The 24,118-nt window shown below is 46.4% G+C and overlaps 1 protein-coding gene across 1 annotated transcript in view; it reads right to left on the minus strand.

The window, feature by feature from the left end:
- Window positions 1-24,118, minus strand: part of DNAH9 (dynein axonemal heavy chain 9) — a 304,796-nt gene that overhangs the window by 265,881 nt on the left and 14,797 nt on the right. The window contains exons 5-10 of the mRNA XM_024127927.3: window positions 21,524-21,735; window positions 19,755-19,988; window positions 11,214-11,381; window positions 9,423-9,539; window positions 6,677-6,827; window positions 3,637-3,751 (exon numbers count right to left, since the gene is read on the minus strand). Of these exons, the coding sequence (XP_023983695.1) occupies window positions 3,637-3,751; window positions 6,677-6,827; window positions 9,423-9,539; window positions 11,214-11,381; window positions 19,755-19,988; window positions 21,524-21,735 (997 nt within the window). The remainder of the gene's footprint in view (window positions 1-3,636; window positions 3,752-6,676; window positions 6,828-9,422; window positions 9,540-11,213; window positions 11,382-19,754; window positions 19,989-21,523; window positions 21,736-24,118) is intronic.

Here is a 24,118-nt window from a genome sequence, read left to right on the forward strand (position 1 = left end):
ACACACATATACAAACATCGTCATATACGTAACAATATGTATGTATATATTCCCCTTCTCTCAAATCCATCTAGGGCACGTGATGAGAAATTCTGCCTCATTACTCATTGCCACGTTTGTATGAGGTTCCCTCCCGCCTCTTATGTCCCCAAACTTGAGCACACAAAACGCACATACATGCACAAAGACACACACCCGCACACACTTGTATGCTCATGTGCGCAGACACATGCTCGGAGGCTTCCCTGGGTCCATTGAGGACCACGGAGGCATCGTTGCCCACACCTGCTCCCCGGTTTTGACACTTCTTTACAGCACAAAATGAAGAGTCCAGCTCCTGGGCAAGTTGGTGAAGTATCTGTAATTTTCAGAAATCTTCACACTAACTGCGTTGGAGGATCTTGTTTGTTCTGCTAGCAAAACGAGGCAGCTTATTGCAAAGATTCTTTAAAATCCATTTGCTCTTTAAATCAACACAGGGTTTCTTCACAGGCTCCCCCGAGCTTCGAGCTTTGATTTAAGCCCTCATGCCTGCAGAGAAAGCACTGGATTTCCTGGAGTTTTCCCCAGTAGCTCGGTCCCCTTTCCTCGTGAAGGAGCAGAGGTGTCTGCAGGACAGCGAGGACAAGCCCTGACCCCAGATCTCAGTTTCTATCTGGAAAAGAAGGAGGCTAGAGGAGAGAGTGGCTTCTGCACCTCGGCTCCCGGGACTTGCCTGGGAGGCTTGAGAAGTCACAGGAATAAGTGCATCAAACTCCCTGCAGGTTCTACTTCACTTCATGGCAAGGAATCAAAACCATTTTACTAAACAATTCATAAATATATTACAGAGTATACACGAGAATGTGAATTCATTTTTAGAAAAAACGGGAACTTCCATGGGAACTGTGGAGGACGTGGTGGGGTGCCATTCAAGACACCCTCTCAGGACCACCCCCGCCTCCAATCTCCCCCGCCAGGAAGGCTGATGAAGTGCAGCTGCCTCCCTCTGAGAACAGCCTCAGCCAAACAGACAGAGCTGCCTCCTCGCCCAGGGTCAAGTCGCTCCCTGCCCCACAGCCCACTTCCACTGACTGGCTGACGTGGGGTACAAAGGCCAGGCAACCCTAAAGGGTCAGACTTCCCCACCGGATGAGCCGAAGCCTACTTGAAACTGTGCTGCAGCTCAGCTTCTCCTCTGCCCGATCCCGCCCCACTCCCTCACAGGCGCGGGTCCCAAGAGCGTCCCTGTAAATCCCTGCAGGCGTGCCTCAGCTGTGCTCCAGGGAACTGCATCAGGACAGCTCCCGCAGGCCACAATCCTAGAAGCAGCCCTGCCACCCTCCCCGCCCATTCTCGTATCTTCTCCCTCCCTCCCTGGGAGGCATGTTTGAGAAGATGGGGGCTCAGCTGGACTCCGGGCCAAGCTTCCTATGGCTGTGGGGAGGAGGGTCCCCTGGAAGAGCTCTGGGTGAGGACCCCTGAGACCCAGACACCTGTTCCAGTTCTGTCCTTGCTATCTTTGGATTCCAGGCAGGTCACCTCATTTCTATCTGCCTCAGTTTCTTCACCTGCACAACGAAAAGTTCGCTCAGACAGAGCAGACACTGCAGACGGATCTCCCACTGGGCAGGTCTGACTCACAGGCCCGTTTGTTTGATTTGTATGGAGTTTGAGGAAAAGAGGAATACTTGCTGGTTTTAAAGTAAATCTAGATTTTCGGCTTCTCTCCAACAGTAGGGAGAGTTCTCACATTGAGTCATGCTTCCTCTTGGCAACGCGGGGTGATGTGGTGCAGGCTCCCTTCAGACCACGACCTGGCTATCTTTCATTGTCTTTCTGGCCTTTGACAGTGGTTAGTCTTTTTTAAAAAAAATTGTTTCCAGTTTTATTGAGATGTAATTGATGTACAGCACTGTGTAAATTTAAGATGTAGAACATGACTTGACTTACATATACTGTAAAATGATCACCACGATACGTTTAGTTAACATCCATCATCTCATACAGATACAAGAAAAAATGAAAAACATGTTTCTTTTTCCTTGAGATGAGAACTTTCAGGATCTACTCACTTAACTTTTATATATACCATGCAGCCGTGCTAACCTACAGCCATCATGGTACTTGACATCCTCAGTATTTATCTTTTAACTGGAAGTTGGTAAATTTTGACCTTCATCCATTTCCCCCACCCTCCTCCTCAAACCTCACCCACCATAACCAGATAACCACAAATCTGATCTCTTTTACTATGAGTTTGGTTTTATTTCTTATTTCCAGATTCCAGATATAAGTGAGACCATATAGTACTTCTTTCTCTCTCTGCCTTATTTCACTTAGCATAATACACTCAAGGTCCATCCATGTTGCAAATGGAAGGATTTCCTTCTTTTTTATAGCTGAATAATATTCCATTACATATGTGATATATATATATATATATATATATATATACACACACACACACACACACACATATACATATCGCACATCTTCATCCATTCATCTGTCAATGGACGCTTAGGTTGTTTCCATGTCTTGGCCACTGTAAATAATGCTGCTGTGAACATGTTGTGTTTGCCAAAGCCAGGTGTTTTCAACAAGATGGAGTCTTTAGAAAGAGGGGTCAGAGAAAGCCTGCCCTTCCCCAGGCAGCACCCTCAACAAGGTATTGCAACAGCTCTTCTCTCGCTCTAGCAGCCCAGATGCCTCTAACTAGCTTGGCTTCCAGACTCAGCTGTGAGGCAGGCCAATAGTTTCCAAACCTGGTCACCATCGGATCATGGGGAGAGTGTGCCAAGAAAGCAGATCCCAGGCACCACCCTGCCCTGAGATCTGGATTTAGTAGGTGGGGGGTGAGGGCTGGTAATCTGCACCATTAGCAAGCACCTGGGGTTTCTAATACATGAGGCCCACACACCACGTTTCAGGAAACGCTGGGCTTCATTATTCTCCAGCAGCCTCGGTAGTAAAGAGCCGTCGTGTCAGAGGAGATGTGTGGAGGAATCCAAAGAGCTTGAAAACCCTGACTCATTTTCCCCTGGAAACGAGGACTCTGCTGGAGCAAAAGGAGCCAGCCTGTGTCCAGTAAGCCTCACCTGACATCAAGGGACCCACTCTTCAATCCAAATGTATCAATCTCATTACTGCTTGGCCAGTAGTACCTGGTTGCTATGAACTGAATGTCTGTGTCCTCCCCAAATCCATACGTTGAAGCCTAAGGTGGCGCCTTGGGCGGTGATTAGGTCACGAGGGTGGAGCACTCGTGAACGGGATGAGTGCCCATAAAAGAGACCCCAGACAGCTGCTGAGTCCCTCCTGCCACATCTGAGGACACAGTGGGAAGACAGCCAGCTGTGAGTCAGGAAGCAGGTCCTCTTCAACAGACACCAAATCTGCCAGCAGCTTGACCTTGGACTTCCCAGCCTCCAGAACTGTGAGAGAGAGATTTCTGATACTCTTAAGTCACCCTGTCTATAGTATTCTGTTACGGCAGCCTGAACGGACTAAGATACTGGCTGATTGCTGGAAATGGAAAGAAAAGAAGATGATTTCTGTGCCTCAAGTAACTGAGTTGCGTTGCTACAATACTCGAAGTCCAGAGCGGGAGCAGAAGCCTGAAACAAACCTGCCTTTCAGGAACGAGGTACTCACAGGTGTGTCATGCGTCTGAAGTGGTCGAAGGGACCCTGGATGCGCTGCCTCAGCTCCTGCGCCCAGCGGAGCCTCCCGGCCACAGCGGGCATGTTCTTATGCACCGAGGAGAAGCCTGGGGACAGGGCACAGCAGACTGAAGCGAGGCTCCAGGCCTGAGCCCCACTCTACCCGTGAACACTCCCCCACCTCCCACCACTTACTGCACCTTTTGCCTCATCCACCTCCACCTGCTCAAGTCACCCTGGGCTTACGCTGAGATGGAAATTCCCGGGACATCACCAAGTTCTGCTAAGGGGGAAGGAGGAGTGCCCTTGGGAAGAGCCCCCAACAGCAACAGAGGACCGCCGTTCCCGGCCAGCTCTGCTACTCACCGGCTTTCTGACTGCACACCTGCGACGTTCCACCCAGCTGCACAGCAGCGTCACCTGGGGCTCTTCTAGAAACACTGCTGCCTGGGCCCCATCCAAGCCGTTCAATTTGATTGGTCTGCGTGGGGCCTTGTCATCAGTATTTTTAGAAAGCACTCAGGATAATTCTAATTGTACAGTCAGGGTTAAGACACACTGCCTTGGAACCTATGTATATATACATAACTGATTCACGTTGTTATAAAGCAGAAACTAACACACAATTGTAGAGCAATTATACTCCAATAAAGATGTTAAAAAAATAAATAAATAAAAATAAAAATTAAGTTATATATTGCTTTTCTAACAAGTATGAAGTTTAGTTCACAATACCAGTATGCAATAAATGGCACATACATTTGTTCCTCTAAAGCCAATTTAATCTCTTCCAATCAGGATGGTGGAAAATTAAAATCCAGGCATTTGCAATTATACTCCAATAAAGATGTTAAAAAAAAAAAAAGACACACTGCCTTAAACAGACAACTTAATCTCTCAGGACCTTAGGTTTTTCATTTATTCATTTATTTAAATGGGGATAATATCTTCCTCGCTTAATTTCCAGGGTTTCTGTGAGAATTCAGTAAGATTATGTATGAGACAGGCCATGTGGATTACAAAGCCCTTGACCAGAGTTAGCACAGCCTGGATACTCTTACTTCAGTCCATTCAGTGGGTTTGTTTGCTTATAATCAGTTGTCAAAATCAACAATTGTAAGACTTCATTAAGAAAAAACCTCAGTTTCCAGCTTCTCTGATAAAACTGGGAAATCTGGCAACCATCAGCCCCCTTTCTAACTAACTGTAGGAGCTGAATATTGGTCTTGTCCTTTAGTTGACCATGGACCCCACCACTCTCTGATGCCTTACACTCAGCCCAGGTCCAACACTGTCATTTTCTACTTGGCTTCCATGGTAGGCAAAATTCTAAGATGACACCCAATGACCCTCACCCTTGCATGAGTCTCTTCTCTTTAAGTATAGATGGAAACCGAATGTGATGAGATATCACTCCTGTGATGATGTTACATTATATGGCAAATGGGAGATGACCCTGGGTGGGCCTGACTTAATCAGGTGAGGCCTTGAAGAGAAGAGTCTTCTCTGGTTATTGGCAGAAGGGGAAGTCAGGGATCTGAAGCATGAGAAGGATTCAACATGCCATTACTGGCTCGAAGATGGGGTGGCTATGTGGTTAGGGACAGGAGGGCTTCTAATCTCTGAGAGCAGGCCCTGGCTGACAGCCAACAAGGACACAGAGACCTCAGTCCTGCAGTCACAAGGAACTGGATTCTAGCAACAAAAATGAGCTGGGAAGTAGATTTTTTCCCCAGAGACCCCAGAGGAGAACTCGGCCCAGTTGACTGATTTCAGCCTTGAGATTCTCCGAGTGAAGAACGCAGGCACACCAAACTGGGCTGAAGACCTACACAACTGTGAGCTCAAAGATGGATGTTGTTTTAATCCACTAAGGTTGTGATAATTTGTTATGCACAACAGAAATTCAATATGCATCTGAAGGTGTCTGAGTTTTCAAAGCCTGCATCCCACTGTCAGAAGTCAGGAGGATGGTCCCTCATAAAGCTGAGGCCAACAGACTTTTCTGGGATGACTTCCTAAGTGGAAGCCATTCTTAATGACCTCACTGTGAAACCTGTTTATAGAAATAGTGGTCCTGTTACGCCATTACTTAAAAACTTTTGAAACTTTCCCGTTGCCTTTATGATGAATTCCAGATTCCCTAATACGGCACTCAGAGCACTTCATGACCTGGCTCCAAACTCGATGGCTGACCTGATCTCCCTCTATGTACCTTATTTGGCTCAGGCAGGTCCGACTGGTCACCTTCCACACCCTTTCCTGCCTTTGCATCCAAGACCATTGCCTCTTCTCCCTGGCTGTCCATCTCTCCATCTTTCAGGGTCCAGCTCAAGGCCACCATCTCCATAAATTCTTCCTCCCACCTCCAAGCCCAATTCATCTTGTTTTGCTACGGTTCTTTATAACTCTGTTCATGCCAATCGCGTTCCCTGAAGAACCACCTGTTAGGATTAATTATTCTCTCCCTTACCCTGGCCTGCCTCTGCATGCGGTGCCCACAAATTTACCTTGCATATAGCAAGGCCTCAAGAAACATTTGCAAAGCCGAACTGAACTTGTGTTTGACTTTCAAACAGACAAGACAGGTCATCCAAGAATTACAGCAACCTCGGTGGGTTCCTGCCCTTTGTCAGGCTCCTGCTGGCTCCTCCTTCCAAAAGCATGGTTCGCAAGGCACTAGAAGGGATAAGAACCTTTTCTCAGGCATGTACACATCTACTGTGGAATTGAAGTATGTTAAAGATTAATCAGTGTGGCGACACTGATTGAGGGTCAACTCACACATTACGCTGAGGTCTAAACCGACCCGAGGCAGTGGTCAGGACTTCACTGCTCCGGGTCAGGCTGCCGATCCTGCCCTAGACACAGGGAAATGCACAGTTCAGTGGACTCTTCAATCACCCAAGTCTAGAATTTCAAGCAAGAAGGCTGTGCTCTTGGAGAATGCCCTGGATTCACAGCAGATGTGTAACAGATACAGAAGCGTGGCACCCTTTCTGGTAACAGATGTCCCCCATTCAAAAGCTTACCATGCTCCACCTCCTCCTGGACATGCTGACTGTAGATCGTCCTCACGGCATCCAGGTCCTCGCTGAACATGTGGATGAGCACCAGGTATTTATCAGATGTGTCCCGTGCTACCAGTGGTCTCTCCAGGAGGCTTCCTGCTATGTCTAGCAGCTACAGAGGAGGCAGAAAAGAAGGGGAAAAGTCAGATTCAACTTTTCCAAGGTTACATTAATCTTGTATTCTGGCTTTTCCTTCATATGTCTGTCCACAAATGCAAGGGGGTCAAAAAACCGTTACTGTGCAACTAGATGGATAATTATGAATCAGCAGAATATTCATCGTCTGTCCCTCTGGTCTTTGTTTCTGAAGGAGGGATTCCTGTGTGCTGAATGACATACCAGACCCTGCCGTATTGTAAGAACCTCGGTAGAGGGTAAAACAAAGAGAAAATGAAAGATGTCAGAAAGGGTAAGCTGATGTACATCATAAGGACCTAATGCAGATATGGAGGGTGATGATGGAGAAGAAAAATGAAGCTAATAGGCTGGGTGTTGGGGAGAATCGGGAGGGCTAAAATTTGAGAGTGGGGACCAAGAAAAGAGTTTCGGGGAGCAGTTGCCCCCAGAAGGCAGTGATTGCAAGGACACTTTGCAGATGTTTCCTGCGCATCACAACTGCCCTAACCCCTTGGTGGGAGCAGCAGGATCAAAACGTGAAATGCTTTTAATCACCTCCTGGTTGCTGGACTGTGTTTCTCTGATCCTCATGCTACCCTGAGACAAGGTCGTGGAAGACTCCAGTTATATTTAGGATATAACAATACATGACTTCTAGGACCACCCAGTCCTCCAACCCCAAATCACCAGGACCTCTGGAGACAGCAGGAAGTAGCTCTCCCTCCATGGAGGCACAAGAGAGCAGGTCTCCACCAAGTTCTGGCTCACACATCCTGCTGAGAGGCACAGAGCTGTAGGCTGAGGGGCCACTGCAGCCAGCCCACATCCTCGGACTCAGGTTCTCTGACCTGGACGTACCCCTTCTGGCCATGTCCACCGAGGCACACCTAGTGGTCAAATGGTCTTACAGCAGTAACAGGGGTATCTGGACTCAGGGGTTCCTACTTCCCCAGCCTGAAAAGGCACTTCTTTGCACGAAATTATATACATTGGAAGGCTTTGTTTTGGCTGAAGGAGGAGGGAAGGGCTTTGGTTTCTTGTTGGTGGGATGGCCAGAAAGAGAAAACAAAGGAAGCAGAAGGGACCGAGTGGTTATAGTTTTCCTACAAGGTCGCACAGACTCGGTGGGTAGCCTTGTTGAGAAGAGGTGTTGGAGCCCAAAGAAGAGTCTGCTCCGTGAGAGCCCTTTGAGACTCCGGGTATAAGCAGTGTTGCTTCAGGACCTAGGCGCAAAGGGTGTGCGAAGTTGGAAAGGTCTCTTGCTGCTTCTCCTCAGAACCCTGCTCCACCACAAAATGCAAAGACTGGGGTGTTTGGAGCCCAGACAGATATTCCCTTGGCATAAATGTAGATGCTGTCATGGTGGGGATCATCAGAGGAGCAACAATAAGACCCCCGAAAGCACCTTCCTGGGCAGATGACATTTTTAAGGGAGACTGGAGACAAGTAGCAAAGACACCATGATGTCAAAGACAGAGCAACTTGAGAGTGAATGTGAGACACTTGAAGACGCCTTGAAATCCATGGTGCACAGGGATTTTTGGGGGGGGTAGGGCTGGACATCCTCAAGGCAGAAATGGGGTTCCAGCTTCACCAGTTATCTGAGTCGTAACATCCCAATTAGCCATGACAGTTAATGGCAAAAGGAATTATTTTATAGACACATATAAGCCCTTCTCTTGGAATTAAATACTTGGCGAGAGAAATTCTAAAACTCTTCCTATGTGAGTTACGGAGTAGTAGGTATTTATTAAAGAATACATAGGTATATTCTTGAATGAGTTAAATATATATATGCCCAGTGTTCTAGAACAGCATGGTTTCACACATCCTGGGTTTAAGCCTCTTCTGCAATTGTCCCACCAATCACCCAGTCTATGTTTGCACATGTTCGGTGCCTGGAAACTTACCTACAGCTCAAGGAAGTTTATTCCATCTTTAAATAGCATTAACAGAAACCTCTTTCCCCTACTTAGCTAAAATCTGCCTCCTTGTAACCTGATCAGTCCTGGTTCTAATCCTTCAGGCTCTACAGAGTAAGTGTCATCACAGTTTATGGAAGGTCTGTTCTGTTCCACTAAGTCTTCAGGTCTCACAACCCAGATCTCTCATTTCTGTGGACATTTACCTACTCATCGTCCTAAACCTCCTCCTCCTGTGCATTTGCGTACCGTCTGATCTAGGCAGCACAGGGCCAGGGCCGGCATCTTCTTACTCCAGCTTACTTGTGCTCGAGTGGTTTGCTCCAGCCTGAACCAACCTGATGGCAGCAGTTAAACAGCCACGGTGTTGCAGAGCCATGGATTTAGCATGGTGACCACAGCAGGCTTCTTCACTTTCAAAGGGTACTCTACTGATAAGGCCCAAAGAAAGCATTCCAGAAGAAACTCACTTACAAAGCATTTTTACATCATCCTGTTTGCAGAAAAGCATTAGCTGTCAACTTGAGAAGCCCAGTTCTGCACACTCCCTTGCCCTGGGACACCCACAATACTGCTCTAACAGGAACAATTCCTCTCTGCAGGAACAAAACAGTTGGAAGAGGGCGGGGGGAATAAAGCATGGGGGTGGCTCCCCCTACTTTACAAACCTTGAAGGCATGCTCCAAACCAGGGGCATCATCAAAGGCCTGAATAAAGACAGTCCCCAGTCTCCGGTCAAGGTCTTCTACTCTCTGATTAAACTCAGAGACATCATTTTCAAATTCCTGAAGAGACATCACGTAGATGTAAGAAAACATGATATTCTGAAGGCCCATCCTGCTGTGCTCTTTACTATGAACATGTGTACTCAAATCGGTTATACCACGGATTTTAACTTTCCACAGTTCACCATGGCGTGCCTTAGTGTTTATCCATGTAGATAGTTACCCTATTACTGCAGCATTTTTTTCCTAGACACTCTAGGCAAAATGGTGCAGAGAGCTGGATGTGAGGTTGGTGCGCTGTCCCTCCTGTCTGGGCCCCACCTTCCAGACCCCGAAGCCCCTTCTCTCACCTGCCAGCTCAGCAGCAACCGCCCCAGGAATGGGGCTATTCTATCATTACCCCCTACTTCCCTTCCCCCCCCGCAAGTGAAAATCCTATTTTTTTCAGTGTAAGCAAACTGATCTGGCCATTAGGAGGAAAGTAAGCTAATTAAGCTAGTATACACTATTTCTTCTAACTACACCTTAATTGCTTAAGACAGAGGCTATTGTTCCTAAGGTTGCCAAATTCAGCAAATAAAAATACAAGACACGCAGTTAAATATAATTTCAGATCAATAGTGAATTTTTTTTTATAAGCATGTCCCTTTAATAAGCATATCCCAATTATTGTATTTTATCTGGCAACCCAAAGTGTGCCCTCTTTCTTCGAATGTAGCAATTTTCAGAGAAACTTTGTTAACTCAAATCTCTCATTTGTGGAATTGTTATTTCTTATTATTGCCTTACAGTAGCTATGCATATTTTTATGAAAAGACAAAGAAAAGTAGGAAAATGTAGTAGTATTTTTCTACTTCCCAAACCCAACCATATTAGCATTGTAATATGTTTCCCTGTGCAAAGGATTTTGTTTTGCTTTGTTTTATCACACGGTAGCAAACATATGGTATAAAAATACTGCTTTGTACTCCAACTCTTTTTTTTTTACTTTAGACTAATGGAATTTTTAGAAAGTGACATTTCCTGGGTTTGGCCAACTAAGATCCCCCTAGACATTGGAAGATGCTCAGAGCAGATTCTTGCTGAATTTCTCTCTCCTTTTCCCTCAAATACTCTCAAAATTCCTTCTCCAGCAATTCAGCCATTCCCTTCTCAGGGAACTCCATTCCCTACTTCTGTACTGACTCTTTTGCTTCTTTTTGTTTCCTGCAGGCTTGGACTCACAGGTCTCAGCTCTCCTGAGCTACAGGTTAGACGTGGGCTCCTGCGTCCCGATCCTGGAAAATGCAGCTCTAGCCCTTTCCTCATCCTAAGTATCTCCTTGGGAACCAGGGTCTGAATGCAAAACTAGGCTACTGCGTCACTCACCCCTCCCCAGACCACTAATGAAATTCTGCCCAGGTGTGTCTGGCCTTCACCTAGCAGTCACTGCTCAAAGATCAAAGCTTTGGGAGCTGCAGGGCAGCCACACCCTCCACCATCATCCCATCCCCACCTCAGCATCTCTGAAACCCTGTGTATCATCAGCTTGGAGAAGTGAGCAGTTGGACGAGGCCCTCCCCTGATCTTTCTCCTGACACAAAGAATAATTAAGAGTGGTCTCTGCGGATAAACCATGGGGACCACAGAGCCAAAGAAAATGCACAGGGAAAATGCAAGTAAATACCCAGACCCTACAGGCTGCAGGCATGTGAGAAAGAGACAAACTTGAAAGTTAGCTCTTCCAAGCTCTACCATGCTTTGAGGGTCCAAGCAGTCATAGGAAGACTGTGAGAAGACCCTGTACATCTCTTGAAACTCGCTGTACATCCGCTGGGCCTGCTGGCTCAGGGCACTCCCTCTGATGCCACTAAACTCAAGCTTTCCCAATTTGTGGAGATCCAAAGCTGTCTTCAGAAGACCCTATAAAGACAATTGCAACAGAGTTAAAATAATAATGATGATGATAACAACATCAGATGACACTCAAATCAGTATGGGAAGGGCTGGAAATTATACGGGGGTGGTGGTTGCTCAGGAAAATGTGAAGCCTGATTAGTTTTGTAAGCTTATTATTAGATTGGGTTGGTATGAATAACTTTCGGTGAGACTCGATAACAGAGAGAAAATTCCGATAAATAAAATTAACATACACACACAAATCAAATTTATGCTTCAGCCTCTTTCCGTGTTCTCTAATAAATAAAATAATAACGTTATCTACATGGCTGGTGACTTTATACCTATTTAAAAAACTAATTTCAAATGGACCATGTTATGTGGTTCTAGAATGACAGGTATTTTGGAGGCTATTGACAGGAAAGCAGATCCTCCAAACAGTCCTGGGGACAAGCTCAGAGGTGGCACCAACATTCTCAGCAATGACTTCTGCTGAGAAAAGACATCTGCGGGGCGCCCTTGCCGAGCGTACACGCTGCGGTAGACCCTGTGGCCCGCTGGGTGGTGGTGGGCGATGACAACGCTGTGCTGGGACAGTAATGGTGAGAGTGAATCAAGTCAATGTGGGCACAGGATGTGGGCCAGTGCCGGGCACACAGTAAACAGGCAGTGAGTGTGCATTACTGTCACTGTTGATGTGGCAGTGTCCCAGCTGTGCTCAGGATTAAGTGACAGGTGACAATACAACCTAGAGCCTTGGGGAGGACAGGACCCTGCCCGAGTCCATCGAAGATGCTTCACCTCTGATAGGATGGAAGCCTTCAGGACACGTCTAATGCGACAGACTGTACTTACCTCTCATTAGAACCCATCGACAATCACAAAACCTTCAAACCAAGACATTCTCCCTGTTATCCCTTCCAATCTGTGTGCTTACCTCTTCAACAGGAAAGAGGGAAATTAAGGTACCTTTGTGTCATTTTGGCAAACATGTGGTGTGGACCCCTGGGAGCCGGCTCTCTACCCAGAGGAGGTTTGGAAGTAAAGAAAAGGGAACGCTGACATGAGGCTGGAAAGCCAGCAGGCCCTGGCACCATTTCAGGCAATTCGCACTGCCACTGGCCACCGCTATGGGCTGGCCCATTAGGCTAGCAGAGGGCTGCCTATCTCCTTCCTATCGCTGGGACACCGAGTCCAGCAGCAGAGACAGAGGCACTGGGAAGTGCTGAGAAGTGGCTGACCTTCCCCGTGTTGCCAGGTGGGTGCCCATCCATGCAGCCTTGGGCAGCCATCTAAGAACACTTTTTGCTCAGCTGTGTTCAGGCATGGCTGTGAGCAGGTGGCTGAAGTGGGAGAGGAGAGAAGGAGGAAGAACCAGCCAAGGGAAGGAAGACATACACCCAAACCAGGAGATCTTGCCAACGACGGGGAAATGGGGCAGTCTTTATTTAAACACACGTTCAACTTTGAAAACAGCAGTCAATTTGATTTAAATGAAATAGACTTAAATAGTCTTTCAAGTCATTCAAAAAGTGCTTAGTTGCTGTCAGTGTGATAGGAGAAACATATTTGTGCAGTGGAATGTCACCTGGGTACCCATTTTTCATAATTCTGTGGATGTCAATTTCAATTTTTAGGAAATACCCTCTAACCATTTTATTTATTTTTTAACATCTTTATCGGAGTATAATTGCTTTACAATGTTGTGTTAGTTTCTGCTGTATAACAAAGTGAATCACCTATATGTATACATATATCCCCATATCCCCTCCCTTCTAACCATTTTAAAAGGCAGATGCATCTCGATGCATTTGATTACATCGGAAAACTAGATGATGATTTTGTTATACTATTTTATTTCTCAAGAATTCTTGAAGCATGGTCCTGGGTGGTCACTGCAAGGTGTTTTATCTCCAATCTAACAGGCAAATCATAGGTATTAGAAGAATTCTTACATAATCATTCTATTTTTGGAGAAACTCTGGTCACCCAAAACAACGGATATTTACATTGCTTTACTTAACAAGCACACGATGGGCAATACATTTATTTAGGGTTCAACTCCAGGTCTTAAACCTTTCCTTACCCCACCCCCAATAAAAAGAACCTCCCACCCCACTTTTCTCCTGCACTCTCTATGCCCTTCCACTGCGTTAGCTTTCTTTAGAACTCTTATAATACTCTGGCATTATAATACACTATTTGGGATTATATCACATTGTTTATTTTCGATCCATCTTTCTCAGTAGGTTGTAAACACCCCACAGGTCTCACTGTATTTTCAGTCCCTGGAAGAGTCCCGGATGCTGAAGAAATATTTACTGAATGAATGAAGACGTGATCTTTGACCCTTGACTTAGCGACAGCACCTCCAGGAGAAGGTGACAGGGTGGTAGAAACTCTAGGAACATTGGACTCAGAGCAATTGGAGAAAATAAGGAGAATTAGACAAGAGCAGAGCATTAGAAAGCAAGGCCAAACTGTGTCTTTAAATGTTTGAAGGGCTTTGGTCAAGTGCAAGGCAGAACCTTGCATGGTCCTGCTCTGAGGGCAAAACTAAGGCAAATGAGTGAACAGGACCCAGGAGCAGATTTGGTGTCAAGCTGTAGGTTGAACTTATAAAATTTCTTATACTTGACCATTCTGACCTACAAGAAATAGCAATTTCATGTGGTTCCACTCCATAAAACAGAACGATCTCACGCTTGAAAGGCCCAACCATAGACTGGGCTGCTAAGAGAGGTAGTGAGCTCTCCATCTCTGGGTGGATTTTGGAAGTTTGACACCACGGAGGTATCGTGAAGAAGATTAGTGCATCAGGTGGGAAGTTGTCTTACCACCGTAGAAACAGATTTACAGTAATCATGGTGACTATATCTTTGATTCTTAAAATATTTAAACGTAAGCTCTTTTCTTTGTTTATTTAGAAATCCTCACAAAAAAAGGCCATTAAACCAATAAGAGATTTAAATTATATTTTTAAAATATCCATTTTTAACCATCATCGTTGTAGACACACGAAATTCATTATGCTATATACAGGCTGAAAATGGCAAGTTCAGTGGTAGGACAGAGGGCTTCATGGAAAGAGTGTAGGATAGGGCACAGATCCCTGGGTTCACACAGCCCTGGTCTGCCATTAACCAGCTGTGAGAATTAACGCAAGACATTTAATTTTTCTAAGCTTCCTTTTCCTAACCTGCAAATGGGTTAGAGTTACAGGGGAAGTGCCTTTGTACGACTTCAATAAACGGTAGGTGCTGTAATTAATTTTCATTACCCTGGTGTCATTAGATCAGGTTGGTGGCTGAGAGATTTATAATAGCTAACACACAGGCGCTCCTTTTGGAGACGGAAGTTACAAAGAGCATGAGGTCCCAGGCAGCTGGCTGGACCGGCCAGGTACTATTCTTACTAAAAACTGTGCAGCCTTTACTAGGGTGGTGAGGGCGGGTTCCATCTGTGCCGTGACCCCACAAACAGCAAGCCTCTTCTCAGGAGAGGCCGCACATCTTAAAAGAAATGCCTTCGGAATTCATTAAGGGGGAGCATAAAGCAGACATTCATAGATGAAAATCTCAAAGGTCACTGGAAAACAGTTTTCTTCACCTTCCGATGGAGGCCGACCTCATGCGGCTAATGTCCTACGTGACCGAGCGCTCAGGCCCGGCTAAAACGGAAGCAGCCCAATTAGGCCAGAATGAAAAGAGGCAGCGAAAGGGCTGGAGACTGAGGAAAGAGCAAAGGAAAAGCGCTGTAGATTAGGTCAGTTTGTTAGGTATCTGCCCGCTAATCACCGCGCATGAAGCCTCAGCAGGAAATCATCTTGTCTTCACGTGAAATCACAGCTTTACAGCAATTTCACAATGAAAGAAATGGGGGTTCTCTCCAAGCTGTTTACTTACTGCATTGTTTGAGGGAAGAAACATAAACAGGACACCTGCAGAATCTGCAATATTATGACACAAAAATGAACTCTGTGTGTGTGATGTGTCCATGTGTCGTATGCGGTGTTGTGTGCACAGTGTATGTATGTACGTGTGTGTGGTGTGACTGTGTCTGTGTCCACACAATATGTGTGAGTGTGGTGTGTGTATGTATGTGCAGTGTTGTGTGCATATGTGCAGTGTCTGTATGTATGAGTGTGGTGTGTAATGTGTGTGTATGTGTAGCGCTGTGTGCATATGTGCGGTGTGTGTGTCTCTGTGAGTGTGGTGTGTTTAGTGTGTGTGTGTGAGTGCATGCGCACTGAAGCATGGAGCAGGAAGGCAGGGTGAGGGAAGGAATCAAGAGGCAGCTGAAGACTCTCTTCCCCTTTGATTTTTGACTGTTGCTTCAAATTGCAAAGATTTTATATACTTTTGGGATTTCCTTAGTAAGGCCCTTTCATGGAATGGGAATTATAATTTTACCCAAATGACTTATTCAGCAAAAAAGACCTAGAAATCATGGGGTAAAAATAGTGTGTGCAAATGCAGGATAGAGTGTGTCAGGACAGAAGAAAACCACAAAACCAGTACGGGACCCTCAAGAGGGAGGGAGGAGGGAGGGAGGGAGGGGAAGAGACCTTTAGAATCGCTGGGAGACGGCTGAGTTTGGTGGAAAGACAGTACTTGGAACCCTGTGCCCCTGGGTACCGGGTACCAATCCCAGGTAAACCTCGCTGAGCCTGTGGCTTCGGGCAAGTTCATTTATGTGTCAAACTTAACGGTGCTCATTTGTTAAAGTAAAGGTTCTTGTATCTAGCTCTTACGAAGGGTTTAAGGCTGCAGTTCTGGCACGAGAGAGGCTCTTGAAAGATGTTAGTTCTTCCTTGATCTATTCTTCCTTTCCCTCCCAAGGGCTGGCACGCTAAGAGATTAGCTGTGTCATGGGGATGGAGAGGAGGAAGAAGAGGAGGAGGAGGACTGCGGTTTGCGGAGAAGGCAATTACTCCGTGTGCCGTTGCAGACAGACCTGCAGGAGGACAGCACCTCCGGTCAAGCAGGCCCTGCCCCCACCTTCACTTAGCAGGTGCCCAGAGGGGAAGCATCAATCTGCACAATAAAACCTTCTTGTTTCAAAGAGCAAGAGCAAAAGAGCAAAAGGAAAAAAGCCACACAAATCAGAGGGGAAAAAATGAGAGAGAACAATGGAGACTAAAAACCAGCCCTAAACAACTTAACCCTGGACACGAGCAGGCAGAGAGGGAAATGCGCTGATGTCATTTTATTAACATCTCGGGGACCACGAAGTGTACAGAACGGCAAGATGTATAAGGCCGGGTTCATGCTAATTCTTGCCGGAGAGAAGCAGATTAATCTCATTTCAAATAGGCATCCATCACAGAGATACACAGAATGTTAACTAAAGGGCAACATGAAATATGCCTGGAGCTGATCGATAAGTCTGTGTCCCACTGCACTGAGCTGAGTGGGGAAGAGATGAGGTAGCCGGGGGCCAGGGGGTGAGTCTAAGCAAATGTCTGGGAGACGAAAGATGAAAGGGGAGAAACACCAGGACAAGGGAAAGGAGCAGCCATGGGAAAAGGGAGAATCAGGTAAATGTAGGGTGTACAAAGAGCCAAGAGAAACTGAAAGAGAGAGGAAAACAGGGAAGGGGAAGGGAGACCAGCAGAAAGGGAAGGAAGAGGGAAAAGGGAGGCAGAGGGGAAATCGGTGGAGAAAAGACGTGGTGGAATTTGGCCTAAAAGCAGAGAAGTGAACCAGAGCCAGGGACCGAAAATGGAAGAGGGGAAGGAGCAGGAAGATAGAGAGCGGGTGACATTCAACTCATCTTCTAATTAAACTGGGGCAACTTCTTTTTATGCACCTGTGCCCTTGATTCAGAAGAAAAAGCAGCCCGAGAGCAGACTACTGTGAGGGTAATGACTCCAGGGAGACTGGTGGCCTAGGCTGCTTATTTTTACCGAATAAACCCAGAAGATTAGGCGGCCCAGCGTTAGGATAGCTGTCTATATGCAAAGTCCCATCATTAGCATGTGTGCAGCGCCGAGGCCACAGCCCAACAGCCTTGCAGAGCTGAGCGTTGCTTCCTGGCCTCCGGGTGAGGACCATCCTCAAGGCTGGAGAGCCCGCACACAGTAAAGGCAGTTGTCTGCCACGTTCACCCTGGCGGCCAGGGGCAGGGTGGAGCAGGAGTGTCTGTCACCTCTGGTTAAATGAGAGCAAAGGGGCTGGTGACGGAGAGGAAAGGATGGAGTGGAGGGGGAGGAGAGGGGAGGCTGCTCCTCAAAAGCCATCGTAGAAACGGCTGCGGAAAAAGGACCCATTTAGGATAAAGCTAGATATCAATTATTTATACTCTCTGTGATCCCGGTGAAGGATTTAAGGTGAGCCTTTCATAAGATCTAGCGTCTTGCTTTCTCGCTTATACATTTTGTCTGTCTCTATTCCCTCTCCCGTCTTCGTTCCCTGGAGAATTCCCACTCCAGTTTTGAAATTTATTTCCTCTTGCGCTCCCACCTTCTCAGACCTTCTCTAGGTTAGAGACCCCTCCCTTCTTGCTCCCAATAACATGCCAATTTTTCTTTTTTCATGGCACTTAATACAACTCAGTGAAATTTCCTGATTCTGTGTCTTTCCATCCCTGGATCTCCTCCATCTGTCTCTATCTTCTCCTGGGCCATGGCTACTGGTCCATGGGCTTCTTACAAGGAAAGCTGTACCCCAGCCACCATCCTACCTCCAGGTCCCAGCTCAGGGCCTGGTGCATGGTGCCTGGTGCATAGCAGTGCTAGACCGATGCTTTTTGAGCTGGAATGAACAGATTCAATCTCACTCTCTCCTATCCTCATAATCCCATGGTTTGTTCCACTTATCACAGCCTCCCCCAATATAGCCCCTCTCTTTTTCCCAAAACTCTGCTGATCATGGCTACAAACATGATTCTGATTCCTTCTCAGTCCCTCCTGCTATTGTCTTAATCTTGAACTTGACCCTGAATTTCCCAAATTAATTTTAGGACAAGTATTTATTTTATTATGCCCACTACTCTCCCTGCAAAGTTCAATCAGCAAATACAGAGCCGCAAAGTGTGAAAACACCTGTTAACCACACTAAACTCTAAAACAATCAAAAGAGAAAGCCTCATGCTTTCTCACCTTGGTCCTTTAACTTTCATATAAACTTTTAAACAACTGCCGGAGGGGAGCCACAACTTTGAGCAAAAGTCATATTTCTTTTGCACAGGGATTCATGTTAGTCTTGTAGTTTTCAGAGCAACCGTGAGGGTGGGAGAGTAGAGTTCAAAGCAGTGGCTTTGTGGGAATGGCCAGCTGCATCCGGGTCAGCTCGCTGGTATTTTGCATGAGATTTCTAGCAAGAAGATTATGGGTAATGTGAAAAACAACTGTATTTGTCGATTGATTCCTTAGGTCTTCTTTCTGAGTCTATGATCAGAATTTCCTAAACTTCTAGTACGACAGACTACCATTACATGATGATCAATCAAAATAGTTATTGAATCATGGGTTTTTCCAGCCAATGGAGGGTGGGGGGTGGGGCGACCACCATGTTGTCTTGGACCATTTCTTACTCTGTTTTTTTGTTTTTTACTTTTTCATTTTTTATTTGGTCATCCTATAGGCAGACACAAACATGGAATAAAGAAAAGAAAGGCCAAATTTTGATCTAATAATACAGCATGGGAATTGCAGATACATTATAATTCTCTTCGTGCATTCTCCATACACAAAATGTAATGAAAAGGAGAGATAAAAGAAAACTTAATTGCCATTAGGGAATAAAATAGGATTTCCACTTACATCTTGAAAGGCAGCTAGTCTTAAAAATTAATTCATTTGATAAATGTTCAAGTTTCTTCCTCACTTTTTCTTTTTTTTTTTTGAAATCTTAAATACTACACTTTTTTAAAAAATTGAAGTACAGCTGATTTACAATGTTGTGTTAGTTTCGGGTGTATAGCAAAGTGATTCAGTTATACGTATATATATATCCCTTCTTTTTCAGATTTTTTTCCATATAGGTTATTACAACATATTGAGCAGAGTTTCCTGTGCTGTACAGTAGGTCCTTGTTGATTATCTATTTTATATATAGTAGTGTGTGTATGTTCATCCCAAATTCCTAATTTATCCCTCCCCGCCGACACCTCTCCCCTTTGTTAACCACAAGTTTGTTTTCTATGTCCCTGGGTCTATTTCTGTTGAGTGAAGAAGTTCATTTGTACCATTTCTTTTAGATTCCACATGTAAATGATATCACACATTTGTCTTTCTCTGTCTGACTTACTTCACTTACTATGATCATCTCTAGGTCCTTGCATGTTGCTGCAAATGGCATGACTTCATTCTTTGTTATGGCTGTTACTTTTTGGATCCCTGGACGGCTCCCTCCTGCATGGAGCCGGGGGCCTGACAGGAACGAGGACACTCACCTGCACCATGCCCAGTCGCCCCAGGAAGCCATCCAATCGCACGAAGACCAAAGAGGACTGGAAATCCCACTCCCGGACTTCCTGGTTCTCTTTGAAATAAGAATGGAGATTCTCCCTTCTGTCCTGAAACACCCGCTTGAAGAAGCTCAAGGTGTCCACGACCACTTGCAGTTTTCTCTGACTTTCTTCCACCTCACTTCTCAGGAGGTCTTCTGGGCTGAGATAATTAGAGGCCTGGAGGGCAGACAGGTTAGTGGCACTAAGCCTGGCTGCAGGTACAGGACGGCCCACAACTCTGCCCAGCCCACAGCTCTCAACTGAGTAACTGCCCAACCAACGTTTTTCAGAAGCCTAATATAGGAAACGTCGGACCCCATCCTCAGTTCCACAGGTAGACTGGAACCTGGGTTCAAGCCATAGTCAGTGATTGCAAGTGACCAACCAGAGACAAGGAAACACAGTGAGACTTTCCTTGGGCTAGCTGGGGCTGGGCAGGTGTCCTTTCCAGGTGTTTCGTTGTGACTCATTGGCTTTCTATAGTAAATAATTCGAGTGCACAAATTCTTTGGACCAGAGGCTTGAACCTGGAAAGCTGTGAGTCTGAATCCACTGGACAGCTATCTTCACCACCACAGGGAGGGGCCAAAATAACTGGGTCCTGGTGACCTCATCCAGGCCTCATTGTAACCCAGGGCTGAAGCCAACATTTCCTTGGACTTCTGAGATAAATGAGCCAATAAGTTATCTTTTTGTTGATGCTAGTTTGGGTTGGGTTTTCTTAAGACTTTCAATCGTAAGCGTCCTGGCTGACAAACATGCAGTGATGGAACATCGCTGGTCTAGGAGTCAAACAATTAGCTTCCGGTCCTGGGTTGGGTGCCCTTTGGTGACTCAGTTAAACTCCCTGAGCTGTAGCCCTCATCGTTAAATAATAATAGTAAATTAACAAGGTTCTCCCTGCCCACCTCGCAGGGTTCATCCACAAATGACGGGGATGTCACAGCACTTTGTAGCCTTCAATGTGCTCCACAGATGTGACTTATTTTTAGTTACTCTTTAAACATGCTCATTGTTTTCTCAGGGTCCCAGCTCCTCAGAGGTAAAAGGAGGCAATTTGGGGGGGAACATCACCCAAATCTTGTTAAAGGCCTCATTCTGTTTACAGGTGCCCTCCTCAAGGTTTACGCTGCCCTGGTTGGTGCTACAGGGGTCCCTAAGGAGCACAGAGCGTGTGAGCCAAGAAGCTGTTTCTACATAGCTCACGGGCAGTGAGTTCTTAGCACCTGAGGGCATGATGTGAGCCTTGCCACACAGGATCACACTGGAGCCTCACAGCCACCCAGCAACTCTCTGAGGCAGGTCCTCTTCTTCCCACCCTTGCACAGAGGGAGATGAGGCACAGGGCAGGTGAGCGACTCACCCAGGCACACACAGCTGACAAGTAGTGATGAGGGATGTGGCACAGGGACGCCTGACTCCAGAGGCAGCGTTCTTAGCTGCTGGGCTTTGCTGCTGACCTAATACCAGGCTGTTAAGATCCTTAAGGAGGTTGAAATTTACCACCCCGACCCTGCGCCTGACCCGGGTCCTCCCAAGGATCCCAGCAGGACTGAGAACACCTTTGTGAGTTACTGGCTGTGATGATAAAACAATTCAAGTCTGAGAACACTTTGGACCCCAATTATTTCCCTGCCCTGAAAACAATGGACACTTTATTCTTCTCATGACTCAGCCATCCAGCGAGAGGTTGGGGAATCCTGGGCACAAACCTGCTGGACCAGAAGGTTGCAGATCTCTTGCAGCAGCACCATCAAGCGCCCAGGGCAGCGGTACAGCTCACATGTGGCCCAGATCAGGCAGACCACGTGCAGCAGAGGCCACAGTCGTGGCTTCACCTCGGGAAACTCCAGGCTCTCGAGCGTTTCCAGGTGGCGGTGCAGCGGCACCAGGTGCGTGTGGATGTCCCGCGCCTCCATCAGAGCTGGAAGGAATTGGAGACGATGGTCACCTTCCTGGCTTGAGGCTCACACCCACGGAGCGGAGCCCTGGGTCCTGGGAGTGAAGGATCTGCAAAGCAATGGCTGCGATCTCTTCCTGCCCTAAGGGAGCAGAGAGGGCTGGTCCCTGAAAACTTTCTAGTTCTTATGAGGAAACATTGAAAACAGAAGAGCCTGGGCAGCTGGGATAGTGGTCTGAGGAGGCTCTCTTACAAAACTCCTGTATCTGGACCTCTTCCTGGCCCTCCCAGCCCCAGTCTGGTGCTCTGCGTGTAGAAGATGCTCAGTAACTGTTTGCTGTTTCCTTTGCTGCTGTCACCTCCAAGGCAATACAAGACAGATGACAGAGGACAGGTTTCTGAGTCAGAGAGATCCGCCTTCAAATGCTGATACATCAAATGTATGACCTTGGGTATGTTTAACCTTTTTGAACCTCAACAACAGGCTGAACAGTAACTAATTTAAAGGTTTCTCACGAAGGTCTGGGGGCAGCACACACAGAATCTTCATACACAGCTAGCTCAGTGCCTGGACCAAAGCAGGCGTTCCATACATGGTAATGTCTCTGATAAACATTTGCTAATAAAGAATCCCATGAAGCTCTTACGGAGGAGAAGTCACAGGGAATACAGAAATAGCCCAGGCTGATTATGGAAAGGTTCTGCTGGTATTCAAAGCCGGGAAATCTCCTGCCATTTCCTTTGAATGCAGGCAAGGAAAGAGAGCGGCTTCCACCAGCCATCCTGTGGTGGCTGAGAGGGGAAACTAGGAAAACCAGTAGCTCTGGGCACTAATTCTGCAGAGCCACTTACAGGGAATGTAAAAGTCCACTGAACAAACTGAACAGGAAGGGAGGGTTTATAAAGGCTGGTTCTTTCCTGGGCAGATAACCAGGCACTGTCATGTGACAGCAAATGGTCTTGGGTTATATTATGTGGATGAAGTTCTGCATTCATTCTAAAGGAAACTCCAAATATATACTACTGTATTTAGTAAGCAGTTTCAATATGCCAGGCACTGTCCAACTCACGAGACATATACCAACTCATAGAAAACCCTGTGAGGTAACTTTACTACTCCACTTTATAAGGAAAGACATTAAGACCTAAATAACTTGCCTAGACTGTGAATCGGCCACCCCTGCCCAGCTGAGTAAAAGGAAGATTATACCCCAAGTTTATCATGTTGAAGCCCCGGCCTGATGGCTGTAGGGCTCACTACACACAGGAGTTTGAGAGGTGTACTTTATATCCCAAATGGACGTGTGGGAAGGACTATGTGAATCCAATTTTTGAAAGTCAGATGTCATGGTAAATTGATTAGAGCAGCGATTCTTAAATGGGGGAGCTGATGGGAGTATCAGAACCACTGTGGGGTGGGGGGGGTGTCAGAATCCAACAGCCACTCCAATGAGCACACGCTCGGGCTTTCACATGGGCCTCGAGGGAAGAGAAACTGAGACCATTGTGCCAGAGGAGCTTCCTTTTTATGTTATATTTTTTAATAAGCAAAATCTCCTTTAATCATACAAATAGGCACGCCCCTGATTTTTAAGAGCTCAACGTTTGAGGGCCAGCTCATCTATTCCAGGGTGCAATCACCTTGGCTCACAAGCCAAATGAAGACAGAGATGAACAAAGTTAGGCGCACAGCTTTTAAAAAATGCAAATATAGGGACTTCCCTGGAGGTCCAGTGGTTAGGACTCCGCGCTTCGATTGCAGGGGGCCTAGGTTCAATCCCTGGCTGGGGACCTAAGATCCCATAAGCCACACAGCACGACCAGAACAAAACAAAACAAAACAAAATTCAAACATAAACCCCAGTTGCACAGGGATATCTGTGGTTTGCTGATAAATCTTTAACAGTAAGCCCTTCTGGGACAAAAGGCTTGATCTCAAAAGTCTTTAGCATTTGCCAGTTTCTGGGGTGTAAATACTCCCAATCTTCCCACCATGTCTGATCTCAAGCTACTAACTTGACGTCACTGAGTGCTAGGGAGGGCGCTTTGAAAAGGGCTGCATACAGTGGGCTCTCTTGAGAAACTGTGAGCCAGTCCACATCAGCTCCAGAGAACCCCTGGCCTTTACTTCTCTCCACACACATCCGCCTACAAATATCCTGGACTGGCAACTGGGCCATACCGTGCCGACCCCGTTCCCTAGTGGCCAGAGGCGAGAACTCCCCACTTCGTCTTTACTGCCCTGGTCCTTTCCCCTCCAGGGTATCTTTACTTCCTGTTTCCAAGGTTCTTTGTTGCCCAGTCAATTCCACTTCAGACAATCTTGCTCCCACACATTTTCCTACATCCTTTTAACCTCCTTTTTTTTTTTTTTTTTTTTTTTGCAGTACGCGGGCCTCTCACTGTT

This window comes from Physeter macrocephalus, chromosome 14 (assembly GCF_002837175.3).
Source record: "Physeter macrocephalus isolate SW-GA chromosome 14, ASM283717v5, whole genome shotgun sequence".
NCBI classification, from domain to species: Eukaryota; Metazoa; Chordata; class Mammalia; order Artiodactyla; family Physeteridae; genus Physeter; species Physeter macrocephalus.